Raw genomic sequence first — 25,889 nt, 5'->3', positions numbered from 1 at the left:
AGTGCACTGTTTGCAAAGACAGGCTTCCGGCCCCACGAGGTCCGCCGCAGGCCTGGGACCCGCGCTGAACGGCGCCGGGCGCGCCTCGCAGGAGGCCGCGCACCCTCGGGGCGGAGAGGTCGCGGGGCGGGGAGGGCCCTCGCGTCCTGCCGGCTTCCTCGGTCTCTGTGACTCCTGCTGGTTCCCTAACAGCGTGCTGGGAAAACACTGGCCGTTTTGCTTTTAAGGTCGCAATCGCAGTTGTGCGGACCTCTTACTTGCTCAACTACCTCTGCCCTGTTCCACATGGTGCCAAGCTCGTGAGAGGCGACCCCGCGTCTTACTTCCCGGATCTGTCTCTTACTGCTGGACACACAGCACGTTCTGATAGGGTTCACACCTTCGGGTGGACTTTACTTTGGTCTCTTCGGCCTTTTTCCTCGTCGGAAAGGACCCCCCGGGCCACCCTAGTTAAGGCAATACCTACCGTCAACACGCACAGCATTTATCTTTACGGACATTGTCCTGATGATGTGCTCATTATCCACCTTTTCCCCAACCAGCTTCAGTCGCTCTGCAAACCAGCACTTCGTGTTTTAAGTTTCTTTGGGTTGCAGGGTTAACCAGACTGGGTTAGCATGTCGTCATGTGCTCATAGTCTCCTCCAGGAAGAGGTCCAGAGGGAAGCGATTTTGTCCTCTTGACGTTGGGTGGAGAATTTTTACTGGGGGATCTGGACTTTGAAGAGGAGGCAGCCTGGGAATGAGTTGTGTTTTGAGGCCTTTCCTGTCATTTCGGCTTCCTGGGCACCAAGGACAGGAGCCAGAATGGCAGAAGGCTCCACCCAGCCTGGTGGTGTTCTGAGGCACCCTCAGGTGGATGTTAACTGTAACTCAGAACCACCGAGGATCCCTGATCTAGATCCCTAGACTGTTAGCTAAGAGTTTCAAGTGAGAAGCAGAATCTCAGGCCAACAGAAGACGGATCGGTTGAAATAAAAAGGCAGAAGAATGAGTTTGACAAGTTTGGGATTGAGCAGTTCCGTCTGGCCAGAATGAAGGAGACAAAAAAGGAAGTAAAGCTGGAAAGGCATCTGAGGTCAATTTGTAAGAGGCCTTCGATGCCAGAATTATTTTTGTCCGTAAGAGGGAGGATCAGAGTGATGTTTTAGGATGATGAGGCCTCATTCTCCCAGCCCGCATGTTCCTCTCACAGTGTGTGTGTGTGTGTGCGTGCGCGCGCACGTGCTGTGGGTGCTCCCCATTCAGAAGCCCTGTGTCTCCTTGCCTTGAATCTGGGTGGGCCTGTGACTGACAGTGGTCGGTCATAAAAGATGACATATTTCTGCCTTGTCCTCTTGGGATGGTCATTCTTAGACTGTGGAGAGGTATAGGGGAGATGAAGTCCCAGCATCACCTGCCAGATACGTGAGTGAAGATTGCTCCAGAAAGTTTTAGTCCCCATTGAATGTCCCCCAACCATCAAACCTCCCTCAGTGCTCAGGTCTTCCCAGCTGAGGCCCGAGGATTTGTGGAGCAGAAACCAGCCATCTCAGCACCTGAATTTATACCTGGATAATCCATGAGACAATAAAATGATTGAGGTTTAAGCCACTCAGTCTTTGGTTAAACTGTCACACAGCAGTATATGTAGCTAGAATTGTTATCTGCCTCCAGGAGGGCGGGTGTAGGTTGGAGAGTTTAAGGGTAAGAATAGCAGAAAGTAGGGTTCTTTTGCAGTGTGAGAGGATAGGAGCCTGGACAGAAAAAGACACTTGCAAGAGCATAACCTCTGCCGTGCGTGTGGTATTGATCCCCAAATCTAGAAACGGGTTTTCTCCTCATTGGTTGAAAGGACCAGAGACTGGCACTTGTAAAATGCATTCATTCCAGCAGTTTATTAAGAGTGTGCTCCGAGAGTGCAATCCAAGATTCAGTTCATTTTTCTGAATGTTAAGCTTGATTAAAAAAAAAAATGTGGGGGGAGCGCCAGACTGGCTCAGTCAGTTTGATCTCAGGGTCTTAAGCTCAGGCCTCACTTTGGGGGCAGAGATTACTTAAAAAACTACAATGCCTTAAATTTGGGAAGCATACGTGCTTTCACGTAAGTGATCTCATCTGATCCCAACACGGTCATGTTCACGCGCACATGCCCGCATGGTGGGTAGGAGGAGAGGGCTGGGGCCCTGGTCCTGGCTCTCTCTGAGCAAATCCCTCATCTCAAAATGGGGATTAGGGGTCCCTGGGTGGCTCAGTCGGTTAAGCGCTGACTTCTGCTCAGGTCATGATCTCACAGTTCATGAGTTTGAGCCCCGCGTCAGGCTCTGTGCTGACAGCTAGGTGCCTGAAGCCTGCTTTGGATTCTGTGTCTCCTCCTCTCTCTGACCCTCCCCTGCTCATGCTTTGTCTCTCTCTCTCTCTCTCAAATATAAACAAACACTTTTAAAAATTTTTAATGGGGATTAATCATAGCACTGCTTCTCTCATGGGTTTGTTATGGAGAGAAAAAGAGATAATGCATGTAAAATAATGTGATATAATAAGAAATACAGGATTAGTCTTCGTCCAGGTTCTGGCACAAAGCTTCTAGAACCCTTGTAGTCTCCGGAATGGCAAGGGATAAACCCCTATCAACTACATCTGAATTTCTACTAACGGTGTGGCTCCAGAGGCAGAGAGGCGGCGGCGACTCATACAGACAGAAAGGGACAGCTACTGAGAGGCGGTTTGCAAGGCCAGGGTTGTAGACTTACCTTAGAGAATGGATAGTTAAACCCACAAGAATGAGTAGCCGCCTAATAAACCATAGTGAGGGGGACGTGCAGAGAAATCAGTGAAGGACACGGCGGTATAATTAACAGCAAGTATACAGTGAGCCACTGCTCACCAACATCGCATATTCACATGTAAAGGGCCGTAAATGAGAGATTTTTGAAATCTCTGCTTAGAGACTTTCTTAGTATCGATCGAAACATAACCGTTATATTTAGGTGCCTCAGGAGTAGTGGCCTTGCCTGGGTGTCTCTACTTGCCTCCTCGCAGATCCAGTATCGTCCGGCATCCATCTCAAGAGTTCGTTTCGATCGTCCTCTCAAATGCAGACTTTTTCTTCAGAACATCATTTGTGTTTCCTCCTAAGGTATCTTAGTTCTGCCTTATCTTGTCCAACCTTTCTTTTAGCACACATTAATTTGTAAATATTTTTTGAAACCATGGGGAAAGTACTATATCAGGTGCAAAAGAAAAAAAAGGGAAGAGAGACAAAAAAATAATTTTACGTAGTGTCTGCCCTCAAACAGCCGTTAGGCCACATGACCACATAGCCAACATCCGTGATACCATGACGTGCCGTGAGAAAGACGGAGTACAGTGGGTTCTAGAGAAACGGAGTGATGGGAGCAGGCTTCGCAGAATGGGTGATATGTTAGGTCTGTGTTACACTCAGTAATTTAATATATGTGAATACGTCTATACATATGTGTTCCTTTCAGAGCCTAAAACAGTCATTGATCTTGGGGCTGGAATACATACTCCTTGAGAAATCTTCTGATTCAAAACATCACTCTGCGTGTTTTATACACGAGGCAAGTGAGACCCACAGAAAGACATGCTTGCTCAGGGGGAGCTTTCTTAGATTTAAAAAGTGGTCATGAGAGTGCTTGGAAGTTTCATGTGTGCTGATCAGGTCCATCAATTCGTTTTTCGCTGTGCAGGGGACTCCTTCGTAGAAATAGATTTGGTCCTCCGGGTTTTTAACCATCCAAGTTAATGTGAAATTTCGCCTAGTCACATGGAGATCCCAGAGTCGTAGGACCTGGCAGTTTGAAACCAGATCTCTTCCACAGCTTTCTGGCCCATGTCGAACATCCGCTGCAAGTGCCTCCACCCGGTTTTGGCAGTGATCATGAGGTATTCCTTGTTCTCCGGGTGTAGCTGGCAAGAGTGTGCAGCGATGACGAGCGACTGACAAAAGCGGCCGCACACAAGGAGGAACAGGGCGCCCCTCTCCACAGGTGTCAGCGGGATGACACTCTCAAACCCGGCAAGGACGTGGCCTCCCACGTGTAGGGGACTCTTGCTCTCAATCATCATGTACATGATGGTGATGGCCACCTCGAACACATAGTAGCCGTAACTCATGTCACCAAAGTCTAAAATCCCGGACACTTGATACACGGCACCTCCAGAGGCTGACTTGCTGGCCTCCACTAAAATGTTATGGTCATTCAGGTCTCCATGATTAACACCTGAAAAGAGAAACATTAAGTCACGTGAAAACCGGTATTTAACCCCCAGTTCATTCTATTCCCGCTTCTCCTCTCTGAGGCATGGCCACTCAAGCAATGTGACGATCAGCCAGAGGTAGAGCTAAACCCTATTTTCCCTGAAGTAAAACAATTTCCTCTAAAAAGGAAAAAAGCAGTTAATTTTGGTGGTTGTACTTGCTTTTGCTTTTGGTCGATACAAGGCCAGACAATGGAGGTTACAGTCCCGGCAAATACCTGGTTCTGACTGTTAGCAGAGTAAGGGGGAGGCGGAACTGCCTCAGCCAGAAATGTCTACGAAGAGTATACGTATATTCGTGTTATTACACGAGGGGCCCAGGGGTGCCTGGCTGGCTCAGTCAGTACTGATGTAACTGCAACTCTTGATCTTGGGGTTGTGAGTTGAAGCTCCACGTTGGGTGGAGAGATTAGTATTTAAAATATTTAAAAAGAAGAAGGAGGGGGAGGAGGAGGAGAAGAAGAAGAGGGAGGAGTAGGGAGAGGAGGGGCAGGGGAGGAGGGAGAGGAGGAGGGGGAGGAGGAGAAGAAGGAGGGGAAGGAAAGGAGAAAGAAAAAGAAGCAGCAGCAGCAGCCACTGCCGCTGCCGCTGCGAGTCCTAAAATGAACTAGATTTGCCTATTTTAACCTAGGATTTCCAAAAAAAATTCTGATGACAGAGGCACCTGGGTGGCTGGGTTGGATAAGAATCTGACTCTTGATTTCAGCTCAGGTCATGATCTCACGGTTCATGTTCCTTCCAGGAATGTGCTGAGTTGCACTTTCCTTCTACCCAAAATGCTGTGAATGGCCATGTGACTTTTTGGTCATTGACATAGGAACAGAAGTGACATCACTTCAGGGCAGAGATTTAAAGGCCAGCGTACCACTGTACACTTCCTACATTCTCTTTGCCCATACTATAGCAAGAGTACTTGGTGAAAGTTCCATCCAACTAAATCCCAAAGTGAGAATAGTAGAACAGAACTGTAACAATCCATGACAGACCTACAGCTCCAGTTAGAACTAACCATTTGTTTTTGTAGTCCACAATAATTTGGGGGCTATTTGTTACTGCAGCATAACCCTGTGTAGCTGATACACAGTGTGGTATGGGAGCAGACCCAGGCAAGCAGAACAGGGGAATAAAATGGAGCACCAAAACATTTGGTTTATAGCAGAGATGGTACTGCAAAACAAAGAGAGGAAAGATGAGAGAGAGAGAGAGAGAGAAAGGGTGCAAGTGAGCGAGGGGCAGAGAGAGAGGAAGAGAGAATCCTTTGAGGGGCAGAGAGAGAGAGAGAGAAGCGGGGCTCACCTGAGGTGGGGCTTGTGTTTACCTGAAGTGGACTTGAGCTCACCCAAAGTGGGGCTTGTGATCATCTGAAACGGGGCTCTTGATCACCTAGTGTGGGGCTTGAGCCCACGAACCATGACATCATGGCTTAAGCAGAAGTCAGAGACTTAACCAACTGAACTGTCCATGTGCCCCAGAAAGATGGCTTTTTATAAATGCTGGTGGAAAAATTATCAGCCATGAGAAAAATTCACACCATATGTAAATTCCTGATGATTTATAGACCTATTGTGAAAGGCAAAAACTATGACATTTTAGTAAGATCATATAGGAGAATATCTTCATGACTGGCCAGAGAGTAGAGAAAAATTTCTACACAAGACACAAAACACTAACCATAGAGTAAAAGATTGATATATTTGAAACCAATAAATTAAGGACTGTCCATCAAAACACATCATAAAGAAAGTGAAAAGGCAAGCCACAGAATGGCACAAAATATCTGTAACACATATAACCATCGAAGGTTTTCTATCCAGAAATCACAGAAAAAAAATCCCAGTAGGAAAACTGGCAAAAGCCTTGAATAGGCACTTCACAAAAGGGTTTATCCAAATGGCCAATAAATAGGGAAATGTATAGTAAAACCACAATAAGAAATCATTACANATGTGGAAACTAATTTGACAATAAACTATTTGTAAAAAAAATAAAGGGGGGGAAATAAAAAATAAAAAAAATTAAAAAAAAAAAGAAATCATTACAGGGGTGCCTGGTGGCTTAGGGGTTACAGCCTGCAACTCTTGATCTTGGGTCATGAGTTGAAGCCCCACACTGGGCATGGAACCTACTTAAAAAAAAAATAATTACATTCATATCAGATGGGCGAAAATTAAAACATCTGATGACACCAAGGATGTAGAGCCATGAAAACTTTCATCCTCTGCTGGCAGTGGCGTAAGGTCGGCATGCAAGCCCTTTGGAAACCTGTCTGACGTTATCTCTGAAAGCTGGGTATGGACATGTCCTGTGACCCAACAGTCTTAGCCCAGGGCTTGTGACATCACACACCCAGAAATCCGGATGAGAAATGAGGGTAACATGGACCAAGTGGTAGTAGTAAAGGTGGGGGAAAGTAGTTAAAAGCGGGGCACATTTAAGTTAGAACTGGTAGAATTTGATTGGACGTGAGGCATGAGAGAAAGAACGGAGTCAAGGCTGCCAAGTCCTAGGTTTCTGGTCAGACCAACGAGTGAATGGTGGGTACATTTTAACGAGGTGAAGATGAGTTGAGGGGCAGAATCGAAGGGGAAAATCAGCTCTATTTTTATGCTACCACCTTGTGTGGTGTGTTTGATTTTTTTGTAAGTAGGCTCCACACCCAGAATGGAGCCTCGACATGGGGCTTGAACTCACGGCCCTGAGATCAAGACCTGTGCTGAGATCAAGAGTCAGACACTTAACCGACGGAGTCACCCAGGCGCCCCACCCCCTCGCATCATGTTTACATAAAGTAAATGCTATGGACTGAAATGTGACTGTCCCCCGCTGCCCCAACAATTCACATGTTGAAGCCCTGCCCCCCAGCTGGAACTGGGGTCTTCGGTTAGATGAGGTCATGAGGGGATTTGTGCCCTGATAAGAAGAGACACCACAGAACGCCTCGCTCTGTCCCCACCATGTGAGGACGCAGAGAAGGTGGCTGTGAGCCAGGAAAGAAACCGGCCACGGCGGCACTTTGATCTCAGATTTCCAGCCTCCAGGACGAAGAGGAAAAATATCTGTTGTCTAAGCCCCCCAGTACTTTGCTAACACAGCCCGAGCTGAGGCCACAAGGGACACATACTGTCTTTCTAGAAAGGCCCCTTACTTCCTTGTCCTCTGACCAAGGCTTCATGCTCAGTCAAAAGGCTGCTTACAAGTGAGAGAAACTGTTATCCATGCGCATAATGTAGCAAAAACACAACAGGAACCAACCTAAAATTCTCTTAACAAGAGAAGAGGCCAGACCAAAAAATTACAGAACGTCTGGGGAGCCTGGGCGGTTCAGGTGGTTTGGCATCTCGATTTTGGCTCAGATCATGATCTCACAGTTCATGAGATCAAGCCCTGCGCTGGGCTTCGTGCTGACTGCGTCAAGCCTCTCTCTCTCTCTCTCTCTCCCCTGCTCACACCCCCTCTCAAAAAAACTAAAATAAACTTAAAAAAAACTACAGTGCCGTTGAAATAAATGGTGGTACGTACATACTCTGGAATATGATTCAGCAGTTAACAGTGAAGAACTAAAAGAACTGAACTACATGTACCAAACAGATCGATCCGGAGACAACGCTGAATGAGAAGAGCAGGCACCAGAGCGGGAGCACCGTGTGAAACCATCTGAAGTTTGAAAACAGGCAAAACACGACCGCACATAATTTATGAACATAATACGTGTGTGGTAACAGTATTAGAATGTGCGCAAACTTAGTTAAGAGGGGAGAGGTGTGATCACATGAACTTCAGAGAGGATTTCAAATGGAGCAACTTTATAGAAAGTAACTACTATTCTTTAAAAAGAAACAAGAGCAAACATGGAAAATTTTTAAGATTTGGTAAAGCTAGGTTGTATCTCTACACTCTTCTGATGGCTTGAAACTTGACAATTTAAACAGCAAGAAAAGGGGCAGCTGGGTGGCTCAGTCACAAGCTTCCGACTTGAGCTGACGTCATGATCCCAGCCCCACGTCACGCTGTCTGCTGTCAGCACAGAGCCTGCTTCAGATCCTCTGTCCCCCTCTCTCTCTCTCTCTCTCTCAAAAATAAATAAACTTTAGGGCACCTGGTGGCTCAGTCTGTTAAGCATCTGCCTTCAGCTCAGGTCACGATCTCATGGTTCATGGGTACGAGCCCTGCGTCGGGCTCTGTGCTCACAGCTCGGGGCCTGGAGCTGCTTCCGATCCTGTGTCTCCCTCTGTCGCTGCCCCTCCCCTGCTCACGCTCTGTCTCTCTCTCTCAGAAATGAATAAACGTTAAAAAATTTTTTTAAGAATAAATAAACTTTAAAAATAAATAAACAATATAAATAGCAAAAAAAATACTTATTTGATCAGAGGAATGCTCACATTCTCGAAAATGACTTAGTTTGGTCAGGACTTCATCCTTGAACAGCTGGATGACCTGGGCGACAGTCTCTCGGTTTCGGCCCTGGCCCAAGGCACACAGATACTTCTCCAGAAGAGGAACATTCTTCAGATTCCAAATGAAGTTTTCTCGATGAAGGCAACTTAACTTTGGGTGATGGAATTTCTAAATCAAAGGCAAGAAACTGTTTAGAATGCGGACAGTCAGAGCGAGGCTGCCGGAGCTCCGTGAGGCCCTCCCGGTGCCGGTCCCGGGAGCACACTCACCCCCGCTCCACTTAGTTTCCCCACAAAACGATGACTGTGTATTTGCACAGGGTCTCGGAGCGCCGAGGACGCACGCCCATCTCACTGGCGCCGGACGGGGTCGGGGATTAGCCACAGCCCGCGGCAGGGCCCGGAGGCGGCCACGGAGGGCTCCGCTCTCCCCTGCGACCGGCTGGCCCCTCATCACCTCTCGGACTTCACCTTCTGCTGCCTTCGCGGACTGGCCTCCCCGGCCTCCCTGCGGTTCGAGAACGTGCCAAGCACACCTCCACTCCACGGCCTCTGCATCTGCGCTTTCCTCCTCGAGGGAGGCTCTCCCGCAGACCTCCGTTCATCCAGGGCCTTAACTCTACCAGCTCCTTATTCGAAATCCGCCTTCTGTGGGGGCGCCCTGACCCTGCCTCGGCGCTCTCCCCAGGGCTGCACAGCCGGCCTGGTCCCGTGAGCGCGCGGCGCGCACCCTAACCCGTAACGCACCCCCGCGCCGCCCCGGCAGCCCTCCCGGGCAGGTAAGGGGGCCGGAGCCGTGTGGGCCCCGCACCCGGAACAGTGCCTGGGACACAAGAGACACTGCTCACGCAACGTTTGCTGAATAAATGGACGTTCTCGCGGTAGAAGATTCTAGACTTGCAAGGGCCCTTAGATGTGGACTACTCTGAGGTCTGAAATGGCTTTGACCATCATTGCACGAAAGGGAAAACTGAGGCTTGGAGCAGGATAATGAGCTGAGTTGCTTACTGGGGGCTGAGGGAGCGCTGACCTGCCTTGGGGGTCACCAGCGGGGGAGGGCTTCCGCCGTGGGGGATACACTTTACGCGACAAGCCAGGACCCAGCGACACACAGGACAAAAAGGCCCGCAAACAATATGTAGACTATCACGTGTGGTCTATCCCGGTGCTCTGTGCTGTATTCCGGTTCTTTAGAAACGTCCCTCTAAAGTCATTCTAGCAGCCACTCCGGAGACCGGGAGCTCCCAATCCTTCCCGACGGCCCTGCGCTCGCCACCACAGCCTTGCCAAGTGGCCTCGGTTTGACTACCTCGCACAGGAGGTACTTTTACCCTTGAGTGGCTCTGCCCTCTTCCTTCCGCTGAGCTAAACTGTCTCGGCGATAGTGTCCCTGCCGCGGGTTCTCGCTGTGACGTCCGGGGCCGTCTGGACCTCGGTCGGTGCTTCTCCCGCGTGACCGCCTTCCGTGTCCTCCTGGACAGGGCTCCTGCCCCTCCGAGCCTTCTCTTCTGCAGAGTCAACCTTTCTAGTTCCTTCCATTAGTCCTCACATGACAGGGTTTCGAATTCCTGACCACTGGTGCGTTAAGTGCCTCGGCAGGTCACAAAAATACTCTGCACAGTAAGCACTAAAACACTGTTAGAAGCTGTACCTTCTGGGGGTAAGGCAGGAACTAAGAGTGGAGAGGACAGGGAAGAGAAAAAAATGTTCATTTTATGCTTTTCAGTACTGTGTGAAATTTCAACCATACCTAGTTCTTACTTTCAGTTTTTTAACTTTGTTTATTTTGAGAGACAGCGAGAGTGCAAGCGGGGGAGGGGCAGAGAGAGAAGGAAGAGAGAGAATCCCAAGCAGGTTCTGCGCTGTCAGCTCAGAGCCTGACACGGGATTCGAATTCACAAACTGTGAGAGTTGTGACACCCAACCAACCGAGCCTCTCAGGTGCCCCTCTTACTTTCATTTTTAAAGAAAGTAAAATATAACACTCTTGCCAGGCTTCCAAAGGAGCAGTGGTGCACTCGGGAAGGCTCTGAGTCAGCGCCCAACACGGCGGCGCGGTTAGCCATGCAGCCCGAGGAGACCCTCTCGGCTCCGGCGGGAGACGCGGGAGACCACCCGGAATCCAGCGGGGAGTCAGACACGGCTGGATTTCAACGGGCTCTGCCACTTAATATCTCGGATCTGTTTCCTTAACAGTGAGATCAGAGTGTCTACACCAGCTTCCCAGTCGTCTCTGATAAACTAAGACGTGAAACAAATCAAGGCCTCATACGTAATAGGTGCTCAGGAAAGGTCTGTTGGATGTGAACGTTGCAGCCGACGCGCCGGACTTCTCTGGCCTTTCTTTCCTGGCTCCTCGGTGCGCCACGCCGAACCCCTAAGGGTTTCATCACTACTATATTAAATGTAAACAACCCAACTGAAGGGCACAGATGGTTAGACTGGATAAAATAGCAAGACCCACGTATACACCGCGTACGAGAAGCACTTGTAAGATAGAGACTGACATAAAGCAGCCAAGAATTTTTTCCACTCATTCCCAAGAGATTGTAAATATCAAGTGTCTGGGACAGAGGGCATAAAAACCCCCTAAATCTTATTGTTGGGGTGTTCCCAGCCCCGTCTCATCTCTTAGACCCTGCTAAGGCTCCATCTTACTCTTCTCTCTAAAGCACCAGCCAGACGGAAAGAACTGTAGGCAGAAGCAAGGAGCGATGGGGCAGACTGACCACAGTAGCCACAGAGCGGCGCGAGGTGAGGTCAGGGGAGCTCTCTGCTTTCGTCTGTGGTAAGAAGCCTTTGCCTGCACAGATCTCAGCACCCACCAGCCCGCATCTCAGATATTTTCCCCTCTTCATCCCTCCTGTCCTTTGCTCCAGGCTACAAAGGCCACCTCGTGATTGATGTCAGGGGAGGACGCTGCCCTTGTGTGCGTGGGGCTGTGTCCCAGCAGACACAGATCAGAACCCATGTCTTGCTCAGCCCCTCCCTCTCCCACAGGCTTCACATTAAATCAGTCACCAACTTTGGTTGGCTCGGTCTCCAAAATACATCTTGAACCTTTCCTCGGTTCAAGCCCTCAATCAGCTTTTATCTGATTATTCATTAGCTTCCTACATGCATTCCTAGCCTCCATTCTGGCTTTCTGCCAATCTATCTACCACACTGGTCCAGAGAGTGCTATAAATTAGAAATCTTTGCCTGTTTAAAAACCCTCCAAAGTCCCTAAACTCCTTAGTATCATACATGATAATGTATCTTATAATCTGACCACCAGACGTTTCCAACTTTATCTTGTCTCCCTCAGGTTTAACCCCTGTATTCCAATCATAATGAATTATCACAAGTTCTAGAACATGATATTGTACCGGCATGGCTGTCCACGTGCTCTTTCCTCTAGCTAGAAAGCCTTCTCTCCTTTTCCTCTGACTGATGGATTCCTAATTTTTAAGAACCAGCTCATAAGTTTTGTTTCATTTTGTTTTTTTTAATCCAGCCCTCCTTGAACACCTGCTATGTGTCTGACACTGTTAGACAGCAAGGATAAGAGATGATTAAGGCAGAAACCAGGGGCACCTGGGGGGCTCAGTCGGTTACTCATCCGACTTTGGCTCAGGTCATGATCCCACGGTTCGTGGGACCAAGCCCCGCCTTGGGCTCTGTGCTGAAAGCTCAGAGCCTGGAGCTGCTTCAGATTCTGTGTCTTCCTCTCTCTCTGCCCCTCCCCCTCTCAAAAATATAAATAAACATTAAAATATTAAAAAAAAAACAAGTAAGGCATAAACCAATCTCTTAAGAAGCTCACTGCTTCTGGGGAGTCTGGACGGCTCAGTCGGTTTAGCGTCTGATTTGATTTCGGTTCAGGTCATGATCCCAGGTCGTGGGATAGACCCCCGCATTGGGGGCTGCATACTGAGCATGAAGCCTGCTTGGGATTCTCTCTCTCTCTGTGCCCCTCCTCCTGCTCACATGTGCTCTCTCTAACAATAATAATAATAATAAAAAAGAAGCTCACTGCTTCTTATATACCATATGTAACAGTAAGTGCAAATACGCAATAATTATGATACCATATGTGGTAGACTGATATTCTGATGTCCCCTTATGAATCACGCTTCCTTTATTCACACCCTTACGTAGCTTCTCCCAGGTGACTTTAGGATTAGACATGTCACTTGCTTTGGCCAATGGGACATTAGCTAGCATGATTCAAACGAGGCTCGACAACTGTCTGTGAACTGGGACTTGTCCCCTCAGAGCTGTCTCTCTTGGAAACCAGCAGCCATGTTCTAAGGATGTTGCGCCATCTTGAAGGATGAGACACCACGTGACAAGCAGAGGCCACATGGGGGACTGAGCTCCCAGCTGAGTGCAGCTGCATGAGTGACCACAATCAACACCATGTAGAGCAGGAGGTCCACTCAGTCAACCCAAAGAAACAAGAAATAAGTCATTGTTTCAAGCCAGCAACTTTTGAGATGACTTGTTACACAGCACTCGCTGACTAGAACATAGCCAAGTACAGTGATAGAAGGGTGTCCAAGTTCAGAAGTAGCAAAAGAAGGAAGTAGTCATTTATACAGAGCATGGGAAGAGAAGAGGTCAGTGGAGATTTCACAGACCTGGGCAGAAAGAAGCCTTACTGTCATAAAATTCATGCATCTAAGACCCTACTTCCTTCCTTTTATGTGGAGGCACCACACACAAAAAGGGAGTCTCACCCTGGGTTTATCTTTTAGGTAAAATAAATCAAAACTAGGGGCTCCTGGGTGACTCGGTTGAGCGTCTAACTTTGGCTAAGGTCATGATCTCATCGTTAATGAGTTCGAGCCCTGTGTCAGGCCCTGTGCTGAAAGCTAGGCACCTGGAGCCTGATTCAAATTCTGTGTCTCCCCCCCCTCTCTCTCTGTCCTTCCTTCACTTGTGCTCTCTCTGTCTCAAAAACATCAAAACTAACTAAATAAAAAATTCTTATAAATAAGATAAAACCCCAAATCTTACCTCCAGTGTCTTATCCAATTTGCCAGCTAGCATTCCAATTTCATACAATAGCTGGGGGCTGATGGGAATCTCAGCTATAGGTCTTCCTGGAAGGTAAGTCAGCAGCCTCACCAAGTAGCTTGTGATTTCCGAGCCATTATCTAGATGGATGGAAGGTTATATCCTGTCAACTATTCTCAAGAAAATGGGCTTTCTCCCTTTGTAATTATTATCGCAGAGAGTAACAGAAATCACAGAAGAAGAGAAGTGCACGTGGAGCCTAAAGCTAGGCGGTACGATTTTATGAAGCAGGACTGAGCGGATCGGAGGGGGGTGAGCGGACACAGCCCAGGAACTGGCTGCTCAGGTACCGGAGCACAGCGCCACAGCTCCACAGTTAGCACTAACTGTAAATTGCCTGGTCTGGCGAATGGATGCCTAAAACACTTTTTCATAAGTTTATAATTGAGGAAAGTGTGATACAGAGAAATGACAGTTTCAGAGGCTTTTTAAGGGGCAAACTGGTTTGGAAAGCCTATGCGTCAGGGCCCGGGCTGCGCCTTGCTTGTTTGGAGCCATGCAGATTATGACAGAAGGGGTGATCAGTTAAGAGGGAAACAATGGTCAAGATTTCCAACCTTTAACAAATTCCAAGGCTGAGTTGATTTCAGGCTGCTGCTTGGAGAACTCTACAGGTTCAGCTTAGAATTTTAGCAATTAGAGGGAAAAGGGCCAGAGTCTCACAGACGAGGACTCCAGGCCTAGGAATATCAAGCGGTGGGTCCCAGGTCACATACACAGAAATGACAGAGCTGGGATCTAAAATCCCTGATGTCTAGGTCCGTGTTCTTTTTTCTATACCACAACACCAAAATACACAGCTGGTCTACTGAATAAAAATGTTTAATTATTTTACTGTTAAAAAAAAGTTCCCCTAATTCCATGTGTCCTTAGTGCCTCATCCATCAAGTCCTTTCTAAGGGGAAGAGTTACACCAGATCCTGGCTCTAACCACTTCTGAATCAGAGCCCCTGATCTGCACTCTGGGGATGCTGTGGCCTCCTCTAGCCGCTGAACAAATAACTGCGTCTACACTCGGAGCTACAAACCTGTTCTTGATATTCCCACCTGTAGCCAAAACACAGTAATGTACACGCACAGGCGATGACCAGCAAGGTGGTGGTTTCTTACCTACGGACACGAGAGAGGTTATGCTGTCTCCTTTAGTGCGGCACACAGAGGCTGTTGGGAACCCAGCAGCTTGCAGAAACATGATGATGTGACTCTGAACTTCAATCAGCTCCGGAGTTTTGCTTGACTCGGTGTTGCTTATTTTGAGGACATATTCAGTTGGGCCATCTGTAGTGTCTTTGGTTCTTGAAATGGATACATGAAAGTTTTGGTCATCATAGCTAGGAAGTGGCTGGATCGTGGACACTTTTAACCCAAATACTGATTCCACTAATGCAGAAGCTTGGGTTTCACTGAAAGCAGGCTTGGTGAGAGCCTGTGACCGCAGATCATCTTCACGCGACATTGTGTCTAGAGAAAACAAACTGGAAAGACACATATAATGAATATATTTACTGATGTGATGTTTCTTAAGACAGATCAATAATGTTGCTCAATATTGATTCTATAGTTCTTTTTTATTAAAAATTTTTTATTTAATGTTTACTTACTTTTAAGAGACAGAGACAGAGCACGAGCAGGGGAAGGGGAGAGAGATGGAGACACAGAATCTAAAGCAGTTTCCAGGGTCTGAGCTGCCAGCGCAGAGCCCGACGTGAGGCTCAAACCCACGGACCATGAGATCATGACCTTAACCAACTGGGCCACCCAGGAGCCCCAATATAATTCTTATTATTCATTTTCACTCATAAAGTTCAAAAAACCACATCAGAGATAAAGAAGTGGATGTTTTGGCAGTTGAAAAAAAATCCTTGTACCATAAATTACTTTTAAACTCACCTTGAAAACAGAAGGTATGTTTCCAGGGACGGAATACAGATGAGGAAAGCTCCCGGTACCACCTCGTCCAATTCCTGCCCTGCTCTCCCACTTTATCTACAGGGAAATTCAGGTCCTGGGAGGTGAGGTGCCTTACCCAAAGTGACATACGATGTAACAATAAGGACAGCTCTTGACACTCCTAAGCCAGAATTTTTTCCCTTTGACTATGTTACCATCTGTTTGGGGCTAAACTATAAACTCAAATACAATGGTCTTACTCTCCTAGCCCCACATTTTTTTGAATTCTAAGGTTCCCCCTCTAGCTTATCCCACACACTCCCAGTGTACAAGTGTGGGCTGGTGTGCAGAGCGTCCTGGCAGGCACGGGGGGATATGCGAAGATGCGCTTAGCGGGCTCTGGGACCCCAGAGAAGTTAACTCATGGCGACAAATATCCTAACAATAAAAAGTTAAGAGGCGTTCGCACAGACCAATNGGAGGGCACATGTGGGGATGAGCACTGGGTGTTATATGGAAACCAACTTGACAATAAACTATTAAAAAAATAAAATAAAATAGGATGGGAAAAAAAACTTCAGAGGTGTTCAAAACAACAAGTTATAAGGCAATAAGTAATAAACTGAGGGTGCCCAAGAAACCCTGAATTAAGTACAAACCTGAAGTGTCTGAATTAATACTGAATGACTCTGTTTACCTTAATGTGTAAAAAATAAGTTTCCTATGGCTAAGAGGAATAAGGGCTTGAAACAAAAACATTATGTGGGGCACCAGGCTGGCTCTGTCAGTGGAGCGTGCGACTCTTGATCTCGGGGTTGTAGGTTTGAGCCCCACGTTGGGGGTGTGGGGTGGGTAGAGATCACTTAAAAATAAAATCTAGGGTAATAGCGCCTGGGTGGCTCAGTCCACTGAGCGTCCAACTTCAGCTCAGGTCATGATCTCACAGTCCATGGGTTTGAGCCTCACATCAGGCTCTGCGCTGACAGCTCAGACACTGGAGCCTGCTTTGGATTCTGTGTTTCCTTCTTTCTCTGCCCCTCCCCTCTTGCACGCTGTGTGTCTCAAAAATAAATAAACATTAAAACATTATTTTTAATTAGAAAATAAAATAAAATCTAGGGGTACCTGAGTGGCTCAGTTGGTTGAGCGTCCAATCCTGATTTTGGCTCAGGTCGTGATGTCACGTTTCATGAGTTCAAGCCCCATATCAGGCTCTGTGTTGACAGTGTGGACCTGGTTGGGATTCTCTCTCTCTCTCTCTCTCTCTCTCTCTGCCCCTCCCCGACTCTCACTGTCTCTGTCTCTCTCAAAATACATAAATAAAGCTTTAAAAAAAAAAAAAAGAAAGAAATCCTGGGGCACCTGGATTGGCTCAGCTCATGACCTAACAGTTCGAGGGTTCAAGCACTGTGTCGGGCTCTGTGCTGACAGCTCAGAGCCTGGAGCCTGCTGCGGATTCTGTATCTCCCTGTCTCTCTGCCCTTCTCTTGTTCATGCTCTGTCTCTCCCTCTCTCTCAAAACTAAATGAACATTTTAAAATAAAAGAAATCCTTAAAAAAATTAAATTTCTAAAAAAACTATGGGCAGTTATGAAAAATAAAGTTACAGCTGAGTTTCTGAAATGGTTTATGAAATTAATATCTACCAGAACTATGACAGAGATTCAGAGGAGAGAGAACTGCTACAGCCTGAGGAAGATGTTCTTGACAATAGGGATTTGAACTGAGTTACTGAGTATGACTTGGGCAGACAGGTCCGGGGAGAGTGTTTTCTTCTCCGTGATGACATGGCCCTCTGCACACACGTCTGGCAGCCTCTAAACATCTAGTGACACAGGTACGGTGACACAGGGCTTCTGAACACCCTTCAAGGGCCTAGAAGTTAAGTTCCTTATATCCTCATTCCCTTTTTTAATAAAACAGTTTTATTTCAATCCTCCCTTCATGCTAAATTGTAAATAATTAACAACATCTTGAGGTAGGTTGCATTTTAGGGCACGATTGTGACTGCTGTTCAAGGGAGGTAGTGTTACATAGAAAGGATCTTGTGAACAGGTAGCTCTTATTGCTAGAAAGAAGAAGCTGTAGCTTCTGGCAGGGAGGTGGCAGGTGGAAATTTTCCGGAGAAAAATGTCTATATTTTTACTGTGTTTTGATTACATGGGTGTTTACATTTGTCAAAACTTAGCTTAAAACTTAAGTGAACATAAGATCTGTGAATCTCACCAAATGTAAATTTTACCTTAAAAAAAAGAAAAAAGCCTGTGTGAGAGATGGGTCGGGAAAGGGGCTGAAGGGGGGTCTCAGGGCTTTCTCAGAGCCCCCAGATCACCAAGTGCCTGTTAGCGTCCAATCACTTCGGATCTCTGAACGCCAGAGCCCAGCCCACCGCAGTGAGGACAGCGAGATAAAATTCAGGGAGGCACTCAGGGCACACAGAGGATGTGACCCCCTTTCTGCCTCAGCCCAACACTGTTGCCTGATGACTCCAGCGATAACAGGAATATGAGTCTAAAATGCCATTCCCCTCCCCGGCCCCACCTTCCTGGATCCTCTTTCCCCAACGGGTTCTCTCCCCTCTAAGCTTGGGCCAGCCCCGCCCCCGCTGCTCGGTTTCCACCACCTGTTATGGCTACTGCGCTTTGCCAATCACTTCTGTTTGCTTTCTGACCAGAGTATTTGTTTTCAGATTTTGTTCACTAAAGAAAAGACTGAACGGGGTTTCAAAACTTAATCTTTGCACCTGAAACCTCTGGGAACCAATATATCCCATCCCACTGCATTTGAGCTTTAAAACTACATGAAATTTTGACGTTCCTTCTGGAGATTTATAAACTGGTATAGGGCCAATATTCAGAATACTTTAAATTCAAAATACTTGAAAGTTTTAAATCCAAGATAAATTGGATTCACAGTTTTTCAACTCCTCAAGTGCTAAGGAAGTCAGGATAATTCTCAATTTGACGTGAAATATAAGCTCTTAAAGACAGAAGGAGCCTTAGGGGCCAGTGGTGAAGGCCAATCTCCCTTCCAGTCCAGAAAATGTTCCTGTAACTTGCTTGAAAGGGGCTCCTTAGCCTCTGGGGTGTAAAGCAACGTTGGCAGTTCTCGTCATCGAAAGATGGCACAGCAAAAATTAGCTGTGCTGCTTACGTGTGTTTTACCACAACAACCACCACAACCACAACCACCAGAGGGAAAAAGCTGCTCTGCTACCTAGTGTCTGAAAGTTGGGGCTACTCATCTCCACTGAAAAGGACCTGGACTAGATCATCCCGGAACGCCCCTTGTAGCTCCAAGAGTCCCTGCTTCTCAAGTTCTTTCTTTCCGAGCTTAAAATTGCCCTTTTCCTTTGTATACAAGGACTCAAATTAGGAAACTAATGGCACACATCAAGTCAGTCCTGAAAGTTACTTCAGAGAAAGAGATGTGTTTGCGGGACGCGTCTGTGTTACCCAAATGTCTCCTGTGTGTGGAGGGGACAAGGAAGAGAATTCAAATCCTGCAGGCAGCTGGTCTACACCACCTGCCCACAGTGTTGTACTTCAGAGAAAGCAACCACAGGGCTGATGCCCGGATCCTACAACCTTTGTCCCACAGCCAGGGGTCTGGACCTTACTCTCCGGGCTCGGTGCGGGGCCCCCCGGAGGAAAACGGGGAGTTATTCTGCATTTTCCCTCCTCTCCAGAGGTTACCCCACCGCGCCCTGCACACACGCCCTCAGATTCCCTCTGCGCTGTCCCTGCGCCAGGCCCCGTGCAGGTCTGCACCCCAGCCCCCGGCCCAGCCCCGCAGCGCGCCGCCGGGGGGCCCGGGGGTCTTCCCGCTGCGGCAGGGGCCGGGAGCGGGGCGCCGGGGCCGCGGAGGGGAACAAGGAGGAGGGGGCTGCAGGCCCGGATCCCGCCCCTTCGCCAGGGGCCCCGGACCCCCCTATGCACCCCGNGGGCGAAGCTCTGCCGCGGCCCGCCCCGCCCCGGCCCGCACGATCCGGCTTCTGACTGGCTTTCCGCTGCTCTGTCCCGCCTTCCCTCGGTGGTCACCCCACTCAGAATCCGGCTACCTCTCGCAGAAATGCACCTCTTGTTTCTGATTGGCTCTTGTAGATTCCGCCCCGCCCCCTGGCGGGCAGTACCGAGGCCCACTTTCTGCCCCGAAAGAGCACCTCGCGGTTTGGGTCGAGTCCGCGTGCGGCTCAGAGCGCCGTTTCCTCCAGACTTCGGGGTGTTCGGCCTTCCCTCGCCTCGGCCTCCGTCCGGCTGCCGCCCGAGTNNNNGCCCCGGTCGCGCCGAGATCCCCGGCGGGAAATGCTGTGTGCACGCAGGGCGGGGGTCCCCGTGGTCGGGGCGCCAGGCAGGACTTCTCGGTGGGTCGGAGCTCTGCCCCCCCACCCCTCACTGCGGGTACCGCACCCTCCCCGTGCGGGTGCTGCACGCACACCCCTGCGGGTAGAGCACCCCGCGCCCCCCGCCCCTACCCCGTGTGGGATGAGGATGAGGACAGAACCGTAGAAAATGGTGGTGAGAGACGAGTCAGGGCTGCTAGCTCCGCGCTGGCCTCCTTTCCACCCAGGATGTCTTTAGAAACACTCTTTTGTAATTTGCCCTTTCATTTTGTTTTTTTTGTTTTTCGGTTTTTCTTGGGGCTTGAACTCACAACCTCAAGATCAAAAGTCGCATGCTCTATGGACTGAGTCAGGTAGGTGCCCTGGCCCTTTAATTTTAAATGAGCATCTTTAATAAATCCTCATACATAAATCTTTTGTGCATTTCCATTTAGTTCCTTAAGATACCTGCTCAGTCATATCACTGGGTCTAAGAGAATGAACATTTCTAAGGCTTTTCACACATGCTGCCAAATCATGTTTTTCTTCAAAACGCTAGTACCAGGTATCAGTGAAAAATCTCCCCCAGTCTAGTGTCATGTCACTGTTAGATGAACAATGTTTTTCGTCTCCACCTGGGCACCTGAACACTTAAGTAGTGACTCAGAGTTGAGTGGTCAAAACTTGGAAACAGAATGAACCATTTGCAGGCTGAGATTGCAGCCATGATTTTGTATCATAAACTGTCCTGTCACACATGATAGCCCAGTGTATGAAACTTCCTTTACTGTATATTGCAGGTTGTTAAAAATGATCAAAATTCAGTGACCATACAATCGTCACCATACAAGCACATTTTTGTGGGGATTACATAATACATCTGCCTTTGCAATACATGTTCTGATTTTGAAGTACACTAAACACAAGCCTAACAGTCTGGTATTTTGAAAAATTATCAAACAACTCACATCAAACCAAAACAAATAAGCTAAAGCTAAACTAATTTATAATTTTAAAACCTGGACTGGCATCAAGTGGAAACTGGCAACAAAAGGCAGTGGTGAGACTCCCTTGTAAGTTCCAGTGCCCAAACCACCAGCATGTGCCTGTGTGGGACGAGCCTTTGTAACACCAACTTCACAGAAGACTGAAGTGGAATCTTCAGAACATCTTTAATCATGTACCAGTTTTGGTTTATGAACACCAAATTTCAATAAACTTTAATCACTCAAGTTGCTTTTAAGAGTGGTACCAAGGGCAGGTTTGTTTGTTGTTGTTGTTTTTTTAAATTTTATTTCTGAGAGAGTGAGGGGGGTGGGGCGTGGTCAGAGAGAGAGGGAGACACAGAATCTGAAGCAGGCTCCAGGCTCTGAGCTGTCAGCACAGAGCCCCGAACCCACAAACCGTGAAATCCTGTCCTGAGCTGAAATAGGACACTTAACCGACGGAGCCACCCAGGCGCCCCCAAGGGCAGGTAGTTTTAAATCAGTGGGCAGTTGACCAGATTTACAAAACATTGCTCCAGGACAGGGGCCCACGGCGCTGGCTCCCAGCTCTGGATGACCTGCTTCATGGAGCACTAACAACAGCCAGCAGAGGGAAGAGGTGTCACCATCAGCTGACCCTAACATAAAGAGGCTCATGAAAACATCTCCATCCTGCATCAAGAGAAAGCCATTTCTGGGGCGCCTGTGGCTCAGGCCATGATCTCCTGGTTTGTGGGTTCAAGCCCAGTGGCGGGCTCTGTGCTGACAGCTCAGAGCCTGGAGCCTGCTTCAGATTCTGCATCTCCCTCACTCTCTGCCCCTGCCCCACTTGCACTCTCTCAAACATAAAAAAAAAAAAGCCATTTCCTCCTGTAATACGACTTCTAGCATGAGACCAATTCAGTCCTAAATGTTCACTTTGAACATAAATTATCTCCACAATGAAATATCTGTAGTATGAAAGTTATGTGCAGAGGTCCAACTACTCTCTACATATGTATTTTTTTTTTAATTAAATATTTTTTTTTATTTCTAGGAGAGAGAGAGAGAGACAGCGAGAGCAGGGGAGGGTCAGAGAGAGAGAGGGAGATAACAGACTCTGAAATAGGCTCCAGGCTCTGAGCTGGCTGTCAGCACAGAGCCCGACGCGGGGCTCGAACCCACGAACCGCGAGATCATGACCTAAGTGAAAGTCGGACGCTTAACCGACTAAGCCACCCAGGCGCCCCTCTACGTATGTATTTAATGTTTACTTGTACCAAAATGCTTTATCAGGCATAGGGAATTTAGGGAGAACCAGAATCTAGTAGGTACAAGATACATTTTCAGCTTGATTTCAAAACTCAGTCAACAGGACAGGGCTGCCTAGCACAGCAGACAGTCTTCGTCTCATGAATGTTCAGGGACAGGCTGCCCAGTGTTACTTGTAGAAGGGATCCTGCTGTGGCTCAGGGAGCAGGGTTTTCAACTAGAAAATGCGAGTCCGTGAACTTCTGCGCCTGCTAAACCACCCCTGAATCCAGTTCAACTAAACCGTCCCCAGGAGGCTGTGCCCAGCGCACACCGTCACCTCTTCACTCTCCTTGGCCCCAGACCAGAAAGGAAGGCTGGACAGAGGGGCGAGGACAACGGTCTCGCGTCCTGGCAGCCACGTGGGGAATGACTAACACTAAGGTAGCATCTTCAAAGAGGAATTCCTGGAGGCCATCCCGTTTCTTTTTAAGTTACGGTGTTTTAGTTTCAATCACGAAACATTTTATAACGAGATGTGATAATACAATTTTCTTTATTAAAAATAATTTACAGCATCAATAACATATACACAATTGTCATCAATTGAACTTTGCCTCCAATATATTTTTATACAATACTTAACATTATTGAACTTAAAACTGTTACACTGTTTGGTTGGCTTTAAATAATAGACAATGATTTATAGTTACTTGAGATACGTGGTTTCATAGTCATATTACATGTAAAATTGATAGAAACGTCGGCACTGTCACACTTCAGGGGAAACAGCCACTAACAAAGCCCAAGTCCATCCCTTCCCCTCTTCGTGACTCCAAATCAAACTAAGATAGAGTCAACATCCGGGGTCTCAGCACCTTCTCCTAACCCGAAAGGCAGAGAAGACAGGTGTCTTTTAAAACAGCCGTGGTAAAACATCAAGTCCCGGCATCGGACGCCATCCCGTCACCCACCACCGAGAAGGTGGACGCACACGACACGGTCACCGTACGCAGGCGCCTTCGGCCCTGGCTCTGCCTTAGCTACGTGCGCCCTGCTTACAGGGCTAGGAAGTCCGCTGCCCAGGCAAACACGGAGTTGCCAAGGCGACTGGCATCCCTCTCACTCAGTGCCCACTGTCACCTTGGAAACTTTCCAGCTGTGATGATGGCAACTCTGTGGCTGGACGGGAGCACCGCCACCTGAGGGCAGGAAGTGTGGCAACGGCAGGTGGCCTCGTTTTTGTAAAGATGAAAACTGCTGCTATTGGCAATACCTTGGAAAGAGTAAATTACGACACTAATTTGCTTCTCTCGTGTGCCCACTATACTTCCCTTTCCACAACATTCTGCATTTTTTTAAAACAAAGTTACTCAGAGATAGTCAACAAAGGAGGTAAGTGAAACAATAAAAGGCAAGAGATGTCACCTCTTCGCCACCAGAGGATGTGGCCTGAGGGAGGACCACGGGGCACACAGCGGACTCCCCCTGCCTGCCGCGCCCCGGGCGAGGGGCTGGAAATCCTCAGGTCACGGGGACCACCTGCGTCACCGAGACCTCGTGGCTCGGCTGCCGCCGCCATCCAGGCCTCTGCCCGCAGCCACGCGCTACAGCGCTGCTGAACGACGACCGAGGTGTCCTCACAGTCTGCAGTCAGTGCTCCTTCGAAGCATGTAACAGGTATTCTGTCATTCGACTTGTAAGTCCTCCCTCCCTAATTCATGTTTTCATTTAAATTAAAAACACATGCACCGACAGATACGCAGGCGGAGTAAAATATCGAGAACACAGTATGAAAGTACCAAAGAAACACAGTTATAAAAATTTAAATAAAGAAGGGAAATCATTCTGTCAGATTCCAGTCCGCGTAATTGTCTTCACACAATTTGCCGAGTATTTTGAAAAGATCACGACCGTGTGATTGTGAGGAGATCACGACCGTGTGATTGTGAGGAGATCACGACCGTGACTGTGTGCAGAGCTCTCCGCAGTCACATCCGGCCCACTGGTTCCGGCACCTTAAGGTGACACTGCTCCTCCCCCCGGGGGGCGACACGCGCCGCCGGAGCCCCAGCAGCCTCGCTGGGTCAGAGGAAGGTCTCCGTGTGAAAAAAACCTCAATTAAACCTTCCCCTGCTAAGCTTGGTTTCTTAATTTAAAAAAAGGCATAGGACTTTCTGGAATTAACTATCCAACCCTTTTCTTAAAAGTGGCCAAATATGGCCACAGAACATTTGCTGTGGTGAACAGACACATATGCAGAGAAAACAGGAGATTCAGACAGCGACAACTTAAGTATTTTATCCTGACAGTCAGCTTTGGTTAAAACAAAAACATAATAGAATCATGCATCCCAGATAAAATAAGGATTCAAAAAGACACAAAACCAATTTAAATAATTAAGAAATAACCAACATTTAAAATATGCTTAAGACTTGAGCAACCATATAATTTAGGGTGGATAATTTAAAAGTCTAGAGGAAATAATTTCAGCATTTAATGATTAATAAAGTTCTCTTTAACAACTACAAGAATGTGGAATTTTGGTTAAGGATACCTAAAATAATAGGTTATAGGAAGTAACAGTATCCCATAAAGTGAGTAAAATAATCTACCCCAATTCATATACCACCACCTGAGGCTGGCCAGCGGGGCACAGAAGCAGATTACTGAACGGCACGGCGTCTGTGTTTTCACTGTTAACACACGATGCCACGCAGCTGGCTCCAGCCTCGGGTCTGGAGGAAACTGGCGACACCGGACAGGGCGATCTGGTCTGGGGCAGGTTCCGTCCCTTGCAGTCTGACTGAGACTAGGATGACCCTGGCTTATGTTACACACATGAATGCCAACTATGTCAAGCTTAATTCTGAAAAGGAATTAATATATCTCAAAGTCCATTTATGATCAGATTCCAACTTCCACAATTTTAGAGTCTAATCTGGCTTCTAACATTTCCACCTGCTGGTCTTAAACCAACAAACAGTAGTACACAGTTTTGTAGGTGCAAAACTAAACAAACAACTTCAGGAAGGTTATTCATTTAAGATAATCTTCAACACAAGTTCAAATTCTGCCTTTATTTACAAAATGGTCTGATAAAATATCCCCGTACGTACAGCTTCTCCCGCAGCACACCTCACACGTTGATTTTAGCAATGTTAATAGCACCATTCGTATTATTATTTAAAATCAGAAAGATTTCATTTCAGTCACTATGTTGATTCATAATCATTTACACCCACGGTGAGATCAGGGAGCGCACGGGACCGTCTGCAGCTCCACGGCCAGGATTCCTGGATCCAGCACAAAAGGCTTTTTATTTGCAGTTACCAGTTAGGAAAGGTATCTGTGTTGAGTAGATACTATGAGAATTTTCGTGCCACAAAGTTTAATAATCCTCCATGTTTGTATAATGTTACTTCCACATCATTTTCAAACGAAGCAATCACGCCGAATACTTTTCCAGTGCTTGTCTTTAAACAAACAGAAACAGCTCAGGTGAGCAGTGAAACCTTCCAAGTGTCCCTCAGACCAGCTGTCCTCACATTCAATGACTATACCTGCCACAGACTCTGAGAAACCTTCCCCTGCATGAAAAAAAAACCTGACATACTAGCCATGGGCTTCACAGCTAAGCAGAAAATCAGGTAATTTTATCCCTATTTCCAAATGACAACTACTGTATCATCCAGAACACCCAAATGGTGTAATTAGGGAAGTTATACCCACTATTCATGTACAT

General features: G+C 47.6%; 2 protein-coding genes across 2 annotated transcripts in view; both read right to left on the bottom strand.

The window, feature by feature from the left end:
• Positions 1-2,812: 2,812 nt before the first annotated feature.
• On the bottom strand, positions 2,813-16,778 carry HYKK (hydroxylysine kinase). The gene is made up of 5 exons (XM_077774365.1): positions 16,733-16,778; positions 14,828-15,192; positions 13,658-13,797; positions 8,642-8,825; positions 2,813-4,225 (listed from the first exon to the last, which is right to left on the bottom strand). The coding sequence occupies exons 2-5, from the start codon at positions 15,171-15,173 to the stop codon at positions 3,765-3,767; spliced, it is 1,131 nt and encodes a 376-aa protein (XP_077630491.1). The 5' UTR covers positions 15,174-15,192; positions 16,733-16,778; the 3' UTR covers positions 2,813-3,764.
• Positions 16,779-22,681: 5,903 nt separating this feature from the next.
• The window catches only part of IREB2 (iron responsive element binding protein 2), a 45,680-nt gene continuing 42,472 nt past the window's right edge, over positions 22,682-25,889 (bottom strand). Inside the window, exon 22 of the mRNA XM_077774356.1 lies at positions 22,682-25,620. Within this exon, the coding sequence (XP_077630482.1) occupies positions 25,510-25,620 (111 nt within the window). The 3' untranslated portion in view covers positions 22,682-25,509. The remainder of the gene's footprint in view (positions 25,621-25,889) is intronic.

This window comes from Crocuta crocuta, unplaced genomic scaffold (genome assembly GCF_008692635.1).
Source record: "Crocuta crocuta isolate KB4526 unplaced genomic scaffold, BGI_CrCroc_1.0 scaffold7, whole genome shotgun sequence".
Taxonomy (NCBI): domain Eukaryota; kingdom Metazoa; phylum Chordata; class Mammalia; order Carnivora; family Hyaenidae; genus Crocuta; species Crocuta crocuta.
This window is presented reverse-complemented; position numbering and strand designations above follow the sequence as displayed.